Source organism: Ursus arctos, unplaced genomic scaffold, assembly GCF_023065955.2.
Source record: "Ursus arctos isolate Adak ecotype North America unplaced genomic scaffold, UrsArc2.0 scaffold_3, whole genome shotgun sequence".
Lineage (NCBI taxonomy): Eukaryota > Metazoa > Chordata > Mammalia > Carnivora > Ursidae > Ursus > Ursus arctos.
In genome coordinates this window covers 100,548,938-100,562,698 of record NW_026622985.1, presented here as the reverse complement: position 1 = coordinate 100,562,698, position 13,761 = coordinate 100,548,938, and the positions used below count along the sequence as shown (strand labels likewise).

General features: G+C 40.8%; 1 protein-coding gene across 2 annotated transcripts in view; it reads right to left on the bottom strand.

The window, feature by feature from the left end:
* Positions 1-13,761, bottom strand: part of RNF32 (ring finger protein 32) — a 41,491-nt gene that overhangs the window by 15,037 nt on the left and 12,693 nt on the right. The window contains exons 5-8 of one of the 2 annotated variants that reach the window (XM_057304483.1): positions 10,435-10,467; positions 9,770-9,894; positions 9,487-9,595; positions 5,735-8,088 (exon numbers count right to left, since the gene is read on the bottom strand). In XM_057304483.1, coding sequence (XP_057160466.1) covers positions 8,083-8,088; positions 9,487-9,595; positions 9,770-9,894; positions 10,435-10,467 — 273 coding nt within the window. In that variant the 3' untranslated portion in view covers positions 5,735-8,082. Of the gene's footprint in view, positions 1-5,734; positions 8,089-9,486; positions 9,596-9,769; positions 9,895-10,434; positions 10,468-13,761 lie in introns of those variants that run through there. The other variant, XM_026479219.4, reaches the window with a different exon arrangement.

Below are 13,761 nucleotides of genomic sequence, written 5' to 3'. Positions count from 1 at the left end.
GTGCTGATGGCCTCCCTTTGGCTTTCCCAAGGGTGATGTAAAAGTTTGGGTCTGTGGTCTCTCCCTGGCCCACAGATTCAGGCTGGCTTTCTGCATGTGCTTACTAGCCATCTGCCAGAGATTGCTCTCACCATCAGGAGTGTGAAAGGAAGCCAGCCACAGGGTGTAGGTGAGGCACATGTAGCACTGAAGGCCTTGTGGGGGGATCTGCAGATGAGGCACCCCCAGTGGGGCTTCTTGATGGAGGCTGCAACAGTCAGTAGGATCCTTGTCTTTTTCATGCCCTCAGAGAGTCTGTCTACTGCTCTTCCAGCCTCTTCCCTCCTCCAGTCATGCAGCTTGTGACTCAGTACTCTGATGGAAGGATGTGTCCCACACAGCCGAAGAAGCTGGGTGCTCACTCACATGCTCTCATGTTCCCCTGCAGGAGAAATCATGGGCAAGAAGATCTCTCTTGGCCCTGAGCTGTGTCTCCTTGAGGGAGGGGTGACATGGGTAAAGTGTAACTCCTCCTCTGACCCTCTCCACAGCATTCCCGTGGGCGTTGTGGAGCTTTTCCTTTGGAAACCTGGACTTAACAAAAGTCCTCTTATATGTGGGTAATTGTCTGAGGTGTTGCTCTCCAGGGGCTCACAGACTGTGGCCAAGAGGGGCTAGAGAAGGTTCATGGGCCACTTCAGGGTCCACAGGAACCAAGGTGTGTATCCCTATTACTGGACACATGGGTGGGTGAGACTCCTTCTGGGTCCCTTGCTCTATGGTGCTGGATCCCACAGTTCCCACAGAGGCACTCTTACCTGTGGTTGGATGCCAGACTGTTGTTGCTGAAGGGGGGGTGGATATGAGTGAGGAACATTTTATTTGGCCATGTTGCTAATGTCACCCCCAGAAAATATTTTATTTCTGATCAGTATTTGTACATTCCATGTTAAGTTTATTTTTAGGTGTTAACTATCCTTATCCATTGCACTTTGTATCTGATTCTTGTAGCTCTATAGGAAATAATTATTGCATATTTAATTTGAATTTGAACATTTTCTAATAGTTCTAATAACTTTTCAAATGATTTTATTGAATTTAAATCAATATGTATAGATAATATATGTACTATGTACTATATAATACATCCAAACACACACATGTTGTATTTTATTTTCTTGTATTATTGCTTTGGAAGGATTGGCCAAAGTGTGATGATAGTGGGTAACCTATTTTGCATCTTTAGGGTTTCACTACCTAAAAAATATGTTTTTAGTTTCTGATGTATGGTCTTTACTGTGATAAGGAAATGTCACTTAGCTCGAGATTGCTGTCATTATTAGGAATGGCTGTTTAATTTAGTGTATTTTCAGTAAAGATTGAGATGATTTAATATAATTTTCTCAGTCATTTTTATATATTTCTTTCTGTGTTTCCTATTTTGATAGGAGGTAATTTTAATTACAATTTCAGATTTAAGAGCATGAATTTGCATACAAGTCTTTTATCATTTTAAAATGATTTCCACATATATGGTTATGCCTCCCATTCTCTGTGTCTGCATTCTGTTTTATCTGTTTTAACCCTGGTGAGACTTTACCTTGTACTTGTTAGTTTTTAAACACTGTTGAGATATTCATTTCTGGTTTCTCTTTCCCCAAATACCAGCTATTGGCTTCACTTACTGGTTTTACTTTTTTCCTAATAAATTACTTCTTTTATCTTTATACTTTCTACTTCCTACATTTAAAAATTCTTTAGTGTTCAAATAGCTTTCTGACTGGACTGGTTAGTTCATTATTTTTCATTTTTCTTGTTTAGTAATAAATGTGCTTAACACTAATTGCCTCTAAGTATAGCATTAGCTATATACCATAGAATACTAGTGTGCTCACTGTCGTGAGTGCCAGGACAGTGTGTAATTTAGACTCTGAATTTCCAGATGCAGTTTAATATTCATTTATTTTATTGATTTTCTATTTTTTATGGCTTTTGCCTTTTTTTTTTTTTTTTAAGATTTTATTTATTTATGTGACGGAGAGACAGCCAGCGAGAGAGGGAACACAGCAGGGGGAGTGGGAGAGAAGAAGCAGGCTCACAGCGGAGGAGCCCGATGTGGGACTCGATCCCGGAACGCCGGGATCACGCCCTGAGCCGAAGGCAGACGCTTTAACGACTGCACCACCCAGGCGCCCCTGCCTTTTTTTTTTTTTTTTTAAAGATCTTATTTGAGAGAGAGAGAGAACATGAACAGGGGGGAGGGGAAGAGGGAGAGGGAGAAACAGACTCCCCGATGAGCAGGAAGCCTGACTTGAGGCTCAATCCCTGGACCCTGGGATCCTGACTTGAGCCAAAGGCAGATGTTTAACTGAGCCACCCAGGTGCCCTGTAATTTTCCATTATATTTCTTTTTTTGCATTTGCCTCATTTATTTTTGAACATGCCTTTATATAGGGCATTTTTATTTCATTTGATTCAAATATGTCTCTCATAAGCAGCTATTAGTGGATTTTTTTCAGTGTAATTCCAGTTTGATATTTAATGGGAAATTCAATCATGTTTGCTGTAATTATTGTTATATATATATATATATTTTTTTTTTTTAAAGATTTTATTTATTTATGTGACAGAGAGACAGCCAGTGAGAGAGGGAACACAGCAGGCAAGTGAGAGAGGAAGAAGCAGGCTCCCAGCAGAGGAGCCCGATGTGGGACTCGATCCTGGAACACCAGGATCACGCCCTGAGCCGAAGGCAGACGCTTTAACGACTGCGCCACCCAGGTGCCCCATGTTATATTTTAACCCTACCATCCTACCTTTTCTACTTATTATTCTTTCTTGTTGCCCTTTCTGGGAAATCTTTTACTGCCCCACATGTAGGTCTACCTTGGTCTTTATAGTTGCTGTGTAGTAATCACTGTGTGGATTTTCCTTGGTGGCGGACTCTTTGGCTGTTTATGGTTCTTTCTCTTTTATAGTCATTGCTGTAGTGAACCTAGTCATGGATACATCTAAGTGAACATGGATATCTGTAGGGTGACTTCTAGAGGAGGGCTCAGAGAAGTGTCAGCCAGAAGGATATACGTTCCTTGTCCTACCAATGGCTTGGAAGAATGTCCATTTCCCCCTCATTCTCATCAATACTAGATAATTATCATCACATTTTTCAATTCTTGCCAATCTAATAAGTGAAACAGGTTCTTATTTTTGTTTAGTTTTTTAAAATTATGAGTCAGGTTGAACATCTTTTTATATAGTAACCACACATCTGTAGTCCTCCTTCTGTAACTGCTTGTCGCGTACTAAGGAAGTTTGCTCCTGGTCCTTTGAATTGCACATATGTTTGCTTGATTTGTCATCGGTCTTAATTTTTCTCCCTATCCGTAAGTGTATGTAGTTAGCAGTCAGTTCCTTTATGGTGTGTGTGTGTGTGTGTGTGTGTGTATGTGTCTGTGTGTCTGTGTTTGTGTGTGTGGTTTTAAAATCCTACTAGAAAGGTCTTCCCCACTCCCAGATCATAAATTTATAATGCTTTCTTCTAAATGCATTGTTTCCATTTTCCTGTTTAACTCTTTGTTCCATACAGAGTATATTTTGGTATAAGTTGTGAAACCTATTTTTGTGTATACCCTCTCTCTTTCTTTTCCCATCCTCCCTTTCCTTCCGATTCCCAGTCCACTGCCTTGGATTTAGAAACTGTGCATCCTAGTGCAACACTGCTGGAGTTTATCCTTATGTCTTAATTGCTAATATTTTGCTACAGTGTATTATCTTTTCTGTATGTATGTACTTATGTCTGAGTGTGTGACCTCTTTAAGGGTTAGCTGTAAACATCACCACACACCACCCCTACCTAAGTCCTTCTGCATGTACCTCCCAAGAACCAGAACACCATACCCAACAGCAACAATACTGGTAATGCACTGAAGAGATTTAACATTGACATACCACCATCATAATAATGATCCATATTTGCATTCCCAAATATCCCGATTATTACACGTTTTTGTTTTAGTTTGATCCAGGATCCAACCAAAGACCTGTCAGTACATCTTAATTTTATAGTTCGCAGACTTCTTTATTCTAGAACATCCCTCAGCCATTTCTTTTGTCTTTATGACAGTGACATTTTATAGTCCAAACAAGCTGTTTTACAGGATATTCCTCATTTTGGATTTACCTGATCACATGCTTTCTTGATTGGGTTCAGGTTAAGCATTTTTGGCATGAAAGTGCAAAGGTGATGTTTTGTTCTAGTGCACTCTGTGCATATTAGCACATGGTGTCAACTTGTCCAGTTATTGGTACTTTCTTTTGTTGGGTTGAGATGTCTGTCAGACCTTTCCAATGTAAAGACTTCTCATACTCTTTGTAAATTATACGTAATCTGTGGGTCGATACTTTGAGACTGTGTGAATATCCTATTCCTCAACAACCTTTCACCCAGTAGTTTATAGTAATTTAATTTATCGATATAAGTTCTCCGCAAACTATCACTTGTGTATATATATCCACATGGTCTGGATGCATCTATATAATCCTGGGTAATGTGAAATTCAATAGTTCAGTAATTTTCAGATTTCATTAAAACACATTGGCATTTAAAATTATAAATTAAAATTATAGATTAACATTTCCTAGACCATGCCAATAGGTGAGCAGGAGAGTTTTAAATAGGTAGGAAAAACTCATTAAATTGTAAGAGCCATTCAGTAAATGACTAAGAAGTGGTGTGTGTAAGAAAGGATAGCCTCTGGGCTCTGACCACATAGACATTCAGACACAGCTGTCCCCTTCCCTGCAGTCTTGCTTTTTACAGTTTTGGTTACCTATTGCCAACCATGGTCCTGGAGAAGATGACCCTCCCCTGATGCACTGTCAGAAGGTCAGTATAGCCTAATGCTAAGTCACATGCCTGTGTCACTCACTTCCCTTCATCTCGTCTTGGGGGCATTTCGTCATCTCAGGTCATCACAAGAAGGGTGAGTGCAGGACAGTAAGATATATTGAGAGAGAGAGAGTCCAGAGTCATATAACTTTTATTATAGTATATTGTTATAATAGTCCTATTTTATTATTTGTTGTTGTTCCTTTCCTACTGTGCCTAATTTATAAATTGAACTTTATACGGTATGTATGTATAGGAAAAGATGTAGTATATGTAGGGTTCGGTACATCTGCGGTTTCAGGCATCGGCTGGGGATCTTGGAACCCATCTCCCAGGGATAAGGGCAGACAACTGTGTAAGGCATGTACCCGTATAGGCAACCAGGAACAATGATAAGAGTATGTACCTACTAATATACTATCTGACAGTAAATGCTGTCTTTATTTATTTATGTATTTAGAGCAAAAGTGGGAGGGTGGGAGGGGCAGAGGGAGAGGGAGAAAGAGAATCTTAAGCAAGCTCTACATCCAGCATGGAGCCCAGTGTGAGGTTTGATCTTATGACCCTGAGATCATGACTTGAGCTGAACTCAAGAGTCAGGTGTTTAACCAACTGAGCCACACAGGTGCCCCTGTCTTCATTTATTTAAAATGAGGTTTGGCAATCCCAAAATTTGTGTGGAACCACAAAAGACCCTGAATAGCCAAAGCAATTTTGAAAAAGAAGAGCAAAGCTGGAGGCATCACGATTCTAGACTTTAAGTTATATTACAAAGCTGTAGTGATCAAAACAATATGGTACTGGCACAAAAACAGACACGTAGATCAATGGAACAGAATAGAAAACCCAGAAATAAGCCCACAATTATACGGTCAGTTAATCTTTAATAAAGCAGGAAAGAATATCCAATGGAAAAAAGACAAGTCTCTTCAACAAATGGTGTTGGGAAAACTGGACAGCAACATGCAGAAGGATGAAACTGGTCCATTTTCTTACACCATACACAAAAATAAATTCAAAATTGATTAAAGACCTAAATGTGAGACCTGACACCATAAAAATCCTTAAAGAGAATTCAGGCAGTAATTTCTCTGATGTTGGCCATAGCAACTTTTTCTAGATATGTTTCCTGAAGAAACAAAAGCAAAGATAAACTGTTGGGACTATGTCAAAATAAAAAGCTTCTGCATAGTGAAGGAAACAGTCAACACTACAGTTACCCTATGACCCAGTAATCCCACTACTGGGTATTTACCCCCAAAATACAAAAACACTCATTCAAAGGGATACATGCACCCTTGTGTTTATAGCAGCATCATTTACAATACCTAAACTATGGATGCAGCCCAAGTGTCCATTGACTGATGAATGGAGAAAGATGTGGTGTATACATACAGTGGAATATTACTCAGCCATCAAAATGAAATCTTGCCATTTGCAGTGACATGGATGGAGCTAGAGAGTACAATGCTAAGTGACATAAGTCAGTCAGAGAAAGACAAATACCATATGATCTCACTCATATGTGGAATTTAAGAAGCAAAACAAATGAACAAAGGGGAAAAAAGAGAGTGATGCAAACCAAGAACTCTCTTCCCTCTAGAGAACAAACTGACGGTTACTAGAGGGGAGGTCGGTGGGGGCACGGGTTAAATAGGTGATGGGGATTAAAGAGGGCACTGGTTGTGATGAGCACTGGGTGGTGTATGGACGTGCTGAATCACTAAATTGTATACCGGAGACTAATATTACACTGTATGTTAACTAACTGGATTAAAAAAAATAAAATGAAGTTTGGGCTTATAGATGACAATGTTTATGGCCAAATGGGATAAGTGAGTAGAGTGAGGAATGATGAAATTGAAGAGAACATTTAGGGAACTAGCAGAGAGAGCTGAGGATTATAGAGTTAATTAAAAAAATAGATAGCTGAAGCAATTATAAAATGCCTATTTGTGCAACAAATTGAGTATAATACTAAATCAATACTTTTGGGGAATGATCTGAATTACAGTGTGTGTCTTTTGCAAGCATGTGTGTGTGCATTTGTGTTTTGTGTATAGATATATAGTCAGTCGAGCCTCATAACTCTGCTTTATGTAAAAGCAGAGTGTAGCCTATATTTTCAAAAATTATAATAAGATGATGTATGCAAATGAAAAAATATTTATACACATAGGTAGAAGACTATCATCTGTAATTAAAATTTTGTAAGAGAAAAAAATCAACAATTTCTGATTTGAAAGCCAAAACAGTATTACATTAGAATTACTAAGAGTAATAATATATTAGAATTGCTGACAGAACACAGAATAGAGGAAAGCCAGAGGAGGACGTATGAGAAGGATGAAAACTTGCCGTGGACACAGTCACTCACTGACTTGAGCATGAGTGACCCCTCAAGAGACCACCAGTCTCTGATGGAGAGGGAAGATGTTGCTGAGGAAGTGATAAACTGCCCAAAAGACAGGTTCACTGTGGGGAACAGAACTGAAGACTCCAGGTTAGGTTGAATTCATTATCTTGGTCTACAGACAAGGACCTTTTAAAACCAGATACAAAGGTCAGAGGAGTGGAGATGGAGAAAGGAGGTCAGCACACCGCATTGTAAGTAGTTAGAGCAAAGGCTCACTGTCAAGAAAGATGAAGGTGGCACACATTCCCAGTAAGTTCTCAGGGGTTTTAGCCGATTTGCTGTTTCTTCTGTCAAGTGGGTGGTGGCGAACAAAGCAAAGTTTTTCTCCTGTCCTCCCCACACGCAGAAACGGGAAGAGGGGCTTTCACTAGGACTCTGTCCCCTTTCCTTAAATATCCTTTGCTCCCTAATTCATGCCATAAGGTGCATGAATGGCTCAGAAAATACAGCTTTTCTTATTCACATGTAGAATGGCAGATTCTCTCTCCATAGCCTCTGAGCTCCCCCCGCCTGCCTCTACCTCAGTGACCAGTAGGCGCTGCTGTAGGCGCTGCCCATGTCCCGGAGCCGCCCCATGCTGGTGTCAGCTGGAGCGGACCCCTCCTGGTGCAGTGCAGGGCAGGGCAGCACATGCGGCTTCTCCGCCCAATGCTCAGGCTGCCCTTGCTGTACAGGCTCATCTCTCCACCAGCGGTTCAGTCTTCTCGTCTTCAAGATACATAGGATTTTAGGGTTATTTATCCATATATTGCATTGAATGTTGTCCTACTCTTGAGGGCAGAGAAGTGTATTTTCTTGCTTAAATCTGAGATTTAATGACATCACAATCAGCCAAGATCCTGATTTTCTCTTGCACACACTGGTGACTACATTGCTTGGACCAACTGCTTGAGTGATCAGGAAGGGTACTGGGAAAATCTGGTGTCATCCTGTTTGAGAGTCGAGCCTAAATGTGCTTAGTTTCAGGATCCCTACACAGTCCTGGGCACTGTCAAGAAGCCCCTCACCCAGGGCACAAACAAGGATGGCGAGGTTACAAGATGCACAGAGAAGGTCAGATTAGGAGTCTGATAAAACCATGAAGCATACGGTGAACATCAGCCTCTTCCCCCAAAGCACAGGACTGAGGTCACTTAGGCTTCACATGCTGAAGGACTTAACAGTTAGGGAGAGAAAAGGGATCTTTTTATACAGTCAAGAGTAATCCTCTATCACTCGTTTTCCAAACGGGAGTGCAGGCTCAAAAATCAAGTTAAGTGTAGGGAAGATCTAAATAAATGTGTAAGGGACCCTACCATAAATAATGATTACAGGAAAGTGCAACTGTGAGTTTTATCTTCGTGATTTAAAGCCCACATGATGTCAGAACACTGTTCTGTCATAGAATGCTGCCAAGAACAATATGGACTATGATGAAATCCGAAGGTAGTTACCATAAAGATGAGCTCAGACAGCATCCTAACATGTATGACGGCCGTGCATTCTCACGTGCCTGCTGTGCTCTAGTGTCAGAGCAGCCCTGCAGGGTCGAGGGCATTACTGTCCTGTTACACGTGAGGAGATGGAGGCTTCACCTGGAGCCACCAGCCGATGAGGCAGGACTGAGGCCGGAGCCCGGGCTCCGCTGCCTCCTTCCGGTCTACCACGCCTGCCCTTTTTGGATGGGGTACAGTGATGGAAATTGGTAAGGCAAAAAGTAAACATAAAAGCTAAAAAATGGCTTAAAGAAAGGGTAGAAACTGAGGTTATTATATTTCTGAAACTCACATTTTGGTGACCTCATGAGGCCCAAGGAGACACTTGGTGAAACTGTAGCACAGTGGGAGCTTTATTTTTATAAATAAAATTTTTTCAACATGCCGTTCAGGGGATGTGAAAAACTTAAGCTTTATCCATTCCTTTATCTGAAGAGATTATTTAAGCTAGTGTCACGAAATGGCCAAACCAAATTTGTTTTGAATTTAACCTTCTTCCACTTTTATGAATTTTATGATTTAGCTAGAAAAGAAAATGTAGGTGTATTTTACCACCTGGGGTGGAAAGCCAGTTTATGTTGAATGGGGTTTTCAGCGGATCTCAAGAGTTTGTACAAAGCCTACAAATGAAGTGAGTTTCCGGGCTTCACTGCCTCTGTGGGCCTCCCTGACCCCAGTGAATCACTGGTGGGCACAGACTACTTGGAGATTCAAGGATCTTGACCTACCTTTTCTTCAAAGAATTTTCTTCTCATCTTGGCATCTGTGGGAGGTACCTTTCTCCTCAGGTCTTGGTACCACTTCCTGACCACGTGTCCCCTCCAGCAAGCTTGGATCCTAGAACACAGATGTTTGAAGTGACTCACTCAGAATGGCCTTAACAGGTACTTCAGAACAGGGTAAGGCCCTGGGGAGGCAAGGGCCAAGGCAGAATCCCTCCTTGCTTTAAAATGAGTCATCGCAGCTGGCGCTGCAGCAGGGTGTGTCCATGGGTGAGGGGACCCTTCCTACCTCGTCGCACACTTTATTTTGAATAGCCGGGCTCCGTCGTGAATCACTCTGGTTTGATACTGGTTCCTCCTACAGAGAGGGCAGGTTTTTTTATTTGCGAACTTTTCAAAAGCCTGGAGGCATGCCTGAAGAAAAACATTTCACTTAAAATTTTATAAGCAATTACTTATAAATAACATTTTTACTTCTAATGTAATTATAGTGTTCTTTTCTCTCATAATGATGAGACAGTCCAATTTAGATTATAAAGGGAAGAAGTTTCATCAGATGTTAACACCTTCCTCATGAAACTTGTTCCAAAAATGAAATTTTACAAGAACATACATGCAGATACATCAAAAACTTCTGAGAACCACTTGTGTCAAGGTAGCTGATCCCAGTGTAGCAGGCTCCCAGGCAGCGAAGTCGTAGGAAGCAAGCTGTCAGTCACCGTGATGAGCATTACTAACAGCACAGTGTTACACAAACAGCTGTGGTTCTTTTGTCACATAAAACTCATGATTTTCAAAACAGGATGAATTGTACCGTAGCCTAAAGTCAGATTTCTAACTCTAAGTGGTGATTATGGATAAAATACGCGGTTCTTCTTAGACTTTAGAGGAGTGAGAGCTACAAGGCTGACGCACTGCACACTTTCTGAGGGGAGGGAAGCCGGAGTCACTCACTCTGTGAAACACATGCGAACATGAAAGCAGCACCTGTGCAAGAGAAGACAAAAAATGTTTGAAGTTTAAATTAGTGTTAAAAGAGCAACAGCGTAAATGCGTTAATTAAAATAAAAATTCGGAATGCTTAAAAGGTAGGCTGTGTTGTTTCTTTGAAAAATTAAAAAAGCAGATTAATAACCTTGATACTTCTAATATTTAGTATTGAAGTTGAGCACAGCACAGGCATATAATTCAACAAGAAAAACTAAGTTAACAGCAATCTGAAACATCAAACATGCGATGTTTGCTACTAAGTCATTAAAATTAGTGTATATTTACAACTTCTGAAGTAGGTGTATTTCCTGGGGAGACTCTGAGAAGGGGTGCAAGCTGGAGTGTGTGGTGGGGGGAAGGCCCAGCCCACACTGGGGATGTGGGGGGAAGGAGGAGCAGAGGGAGGGGGAGCAGGCATCTCTGTGTGGGGCTTTGTTCAACTGAGCGGCACCCTGAAGGGCTTAGAATCACAGCTTGTTAACTGTAACACACTTAAATTTAAACAGAGTTTCAGAAGTAAATCCTGGAGACATAGGAATCACCTTTTCTTTCTTAAATGTGGGGGAAGTACGCTCACAGGAAAATATCACCTCTCTGTGACCCAGATTCCCTATCACACAGTGATATTCTGGGCTGTAGGATAAGGAGGGAGGTGGGTGTTTCTTCCGGAAGGAGAGCTGGGGGGATGATAGCAGGACACCAGCACCAGTGAGCTTCAAGCACAGCGGGAGCCTGGTGAGGGGGCTGAGCCTTCAGCCACTGGCTTCTCTTCTCTCAAGTGTGTGGGACCAAGAGAAGAGAGGGCGGGCAAGACTCTGGGGACCACTGACGTCTCAGATACTTGGGCACCTGATCTTAGGGACCCCCCTCCTCTACTCTACTCCTTACTTCTCAAATAGGAAGAATGGAAGACATATTGCAATAAATAGAACTCACCAAGTTATAAAACCTCGACTTGAAACTTACTGCCAACAAGCCTAAACTGGAAAGCCTCAGTAATCTGGGTCCTTTTAAATTATCACCGTTTAATCTAATAGCATCCTTTGTGTGCTCAAGTCCCCATTCTTTTTATTTTTTTTCTTCAAATTTTTATTTAAATTCTAGTTAGAGGGGCGCCTGGGTGGCACAGCGGTTAAGCGTCTGCCTTCGGCTCAGGGCGTGATCCTGGCGTTATAGGATCGAGCCCCACATCAGGCTCTTCTGCTATGAGCCTGCTTCTTCCTCTCCCACTCCCCCTGCTTGTGTACCCTCTCTCGCTGGCTGTCTCTATCTCTGTCGAATAAATAAATAAAATCTTAAAAAAAAAAAAAAATTCTAGTTAGTAAACATACAGGGCAATGTTGGTTTCCAGCGCAGAATTCAGTAATTCATCACTTATATACAACACCCAGTGCTTATCACAAGAGCCCTCCTTAATACCCACCACCCATGTGGCCCATCCCCCACCCACCTCCCTCCCGCAACCCTCAGTGTGTTCTCCGTCTTGAAGAGTCTCCCATTGTTTGTTCCTGCTCTGTGAAAAATGCTGGTGGTATTTGGACAGGGATTGTGTTAAATGTGTAGATTGCTTTGGGTAGCATAGACATGGTATTTGTTCTTCCAGTCCACGAGTATGGAATGCTTTCCCATTTCTTTGTGTCTTCCTCAATTTCTTTAATTAAGTGTGCTGTAGTTTTCAGAGTACAGATCATTTACCTTTTTGGTTAGGTTTGTTCCTAGGTAGCTTATGGTTTTTGGTGTAATTATAAATGGGATCAATTCCTTGATTTCTTTTTGTGTTGCTTCGTTATTGGTGTATAGAAATGCAACAGATTTTTGTATGTTGGTTTTATATCCAGTGGGTTTGCTGAATTCATATATTAGTTCTAGCAGTTTTTTTTGGTAGAGTCTTTTGGGTTTTCTATATAGAGTATCATGTTGTCTCCAAATCCTTGATGATTTGGATGCCTTTTATTTCTCTTTATTGTCAGTTGCTGAGGCTAAAACTTCCAGTACTGTGTTAAATAGCAATGGTGAGAGTGGACATACCTGTCTTGTTCCTGACCATAGAGGAAAAGCTCTCAATTTTCCCCATTGTGGATGATATTCGCTATGGGTCTTTTGTATATGGCCTTTATGATGTCGGGGTATGTTCCATCTATTCCTATTTGGTTGAGGGTTTTTATCAAGAATTGATGCTGTATTTTGTCAAAAGCTCTTTCTGCATCTATTGAGAGGATCATATGGTTCTTTCTTATCCTTTCTTTTATTAATGTGGCGATCATATTGAGTTATTTGCATATGTAGAACTAGCCCTGCAGCCCAAGAATAAATCCCACTTGGTTGTGGTGAATAATCCTTTTAATGTGCTGTTGGGTCCGTTTTGCTAGTGTCTTATTGAGAATTTTTGCATCCATGTCCATCAGGGATATTGGCCTGTAATTCTCCTTTTTAGTGGGGCCTTTGTCTGATTTTAGAATCAAGGTAATGCTGGCCTCATAGAATGAGTTTGGAAGTTTTCCTCCCATTTCTATTTTTTGGAACAGATTGAGAAGAATAGGTATTAATGTTTCTTTAAATATCTGGTAGAATTCCCCTGGGAAGCCATCTGGCCCTGGACTTTTGTTTTTTGGGAGATTTTTGATTATTGATTCAATCTCTTTGCTGGTTATGGCTCTGTTCAAATTTTCTATTTCTTCCTGTTTCAGTTTTGGTAGTTTGTAGGTTTCTAGGGATTTGTTCATTTCTTTCTGATTGCCCAGTTTTTTGGCATAGAATTTTTCATAATATTCTCTTAGGATTATTTGTATTTCTGTGGTGTTCGTTGTGATCTCTCTTCTTTCATTTATGATTATGTTTATTTGGGACTTTTCTCTTTCTTTTTGATAAGTCTGGCTGGGGGGTTTGTCAGTTTTATTAATTCTTTCAAAAACCAGCTCTTAGTTTCATTGATCTGCTGTTTGTTTCTAAATCATTTATTTCTGCTCTAATCTTTATTATTTCCCTTCTTCTGCTGGTTATAGGTTTTTTTTTCTTGTTCCTTTTCTAGCTCCTTTAGGTGTAGGGTTAGGTTGTGTATTTGGGATTTTTCTCTTTTTAAATTTAAATTTAATTTAAATTTTACTTAGTTGACATACAGTGCAATATTCAGTGATTCATCACTTACATACAACACCCAGTGTTCATCACAAAAAGTGCTCTCCTTAATACCCTTCACCCACCTATCCCATGCATGCACATCCCCAGCATGGAGCCTGATGTGGGGCTCGATTTCACGGCCCTGTAATCATGACCTGAACTGAAATCAAGAGT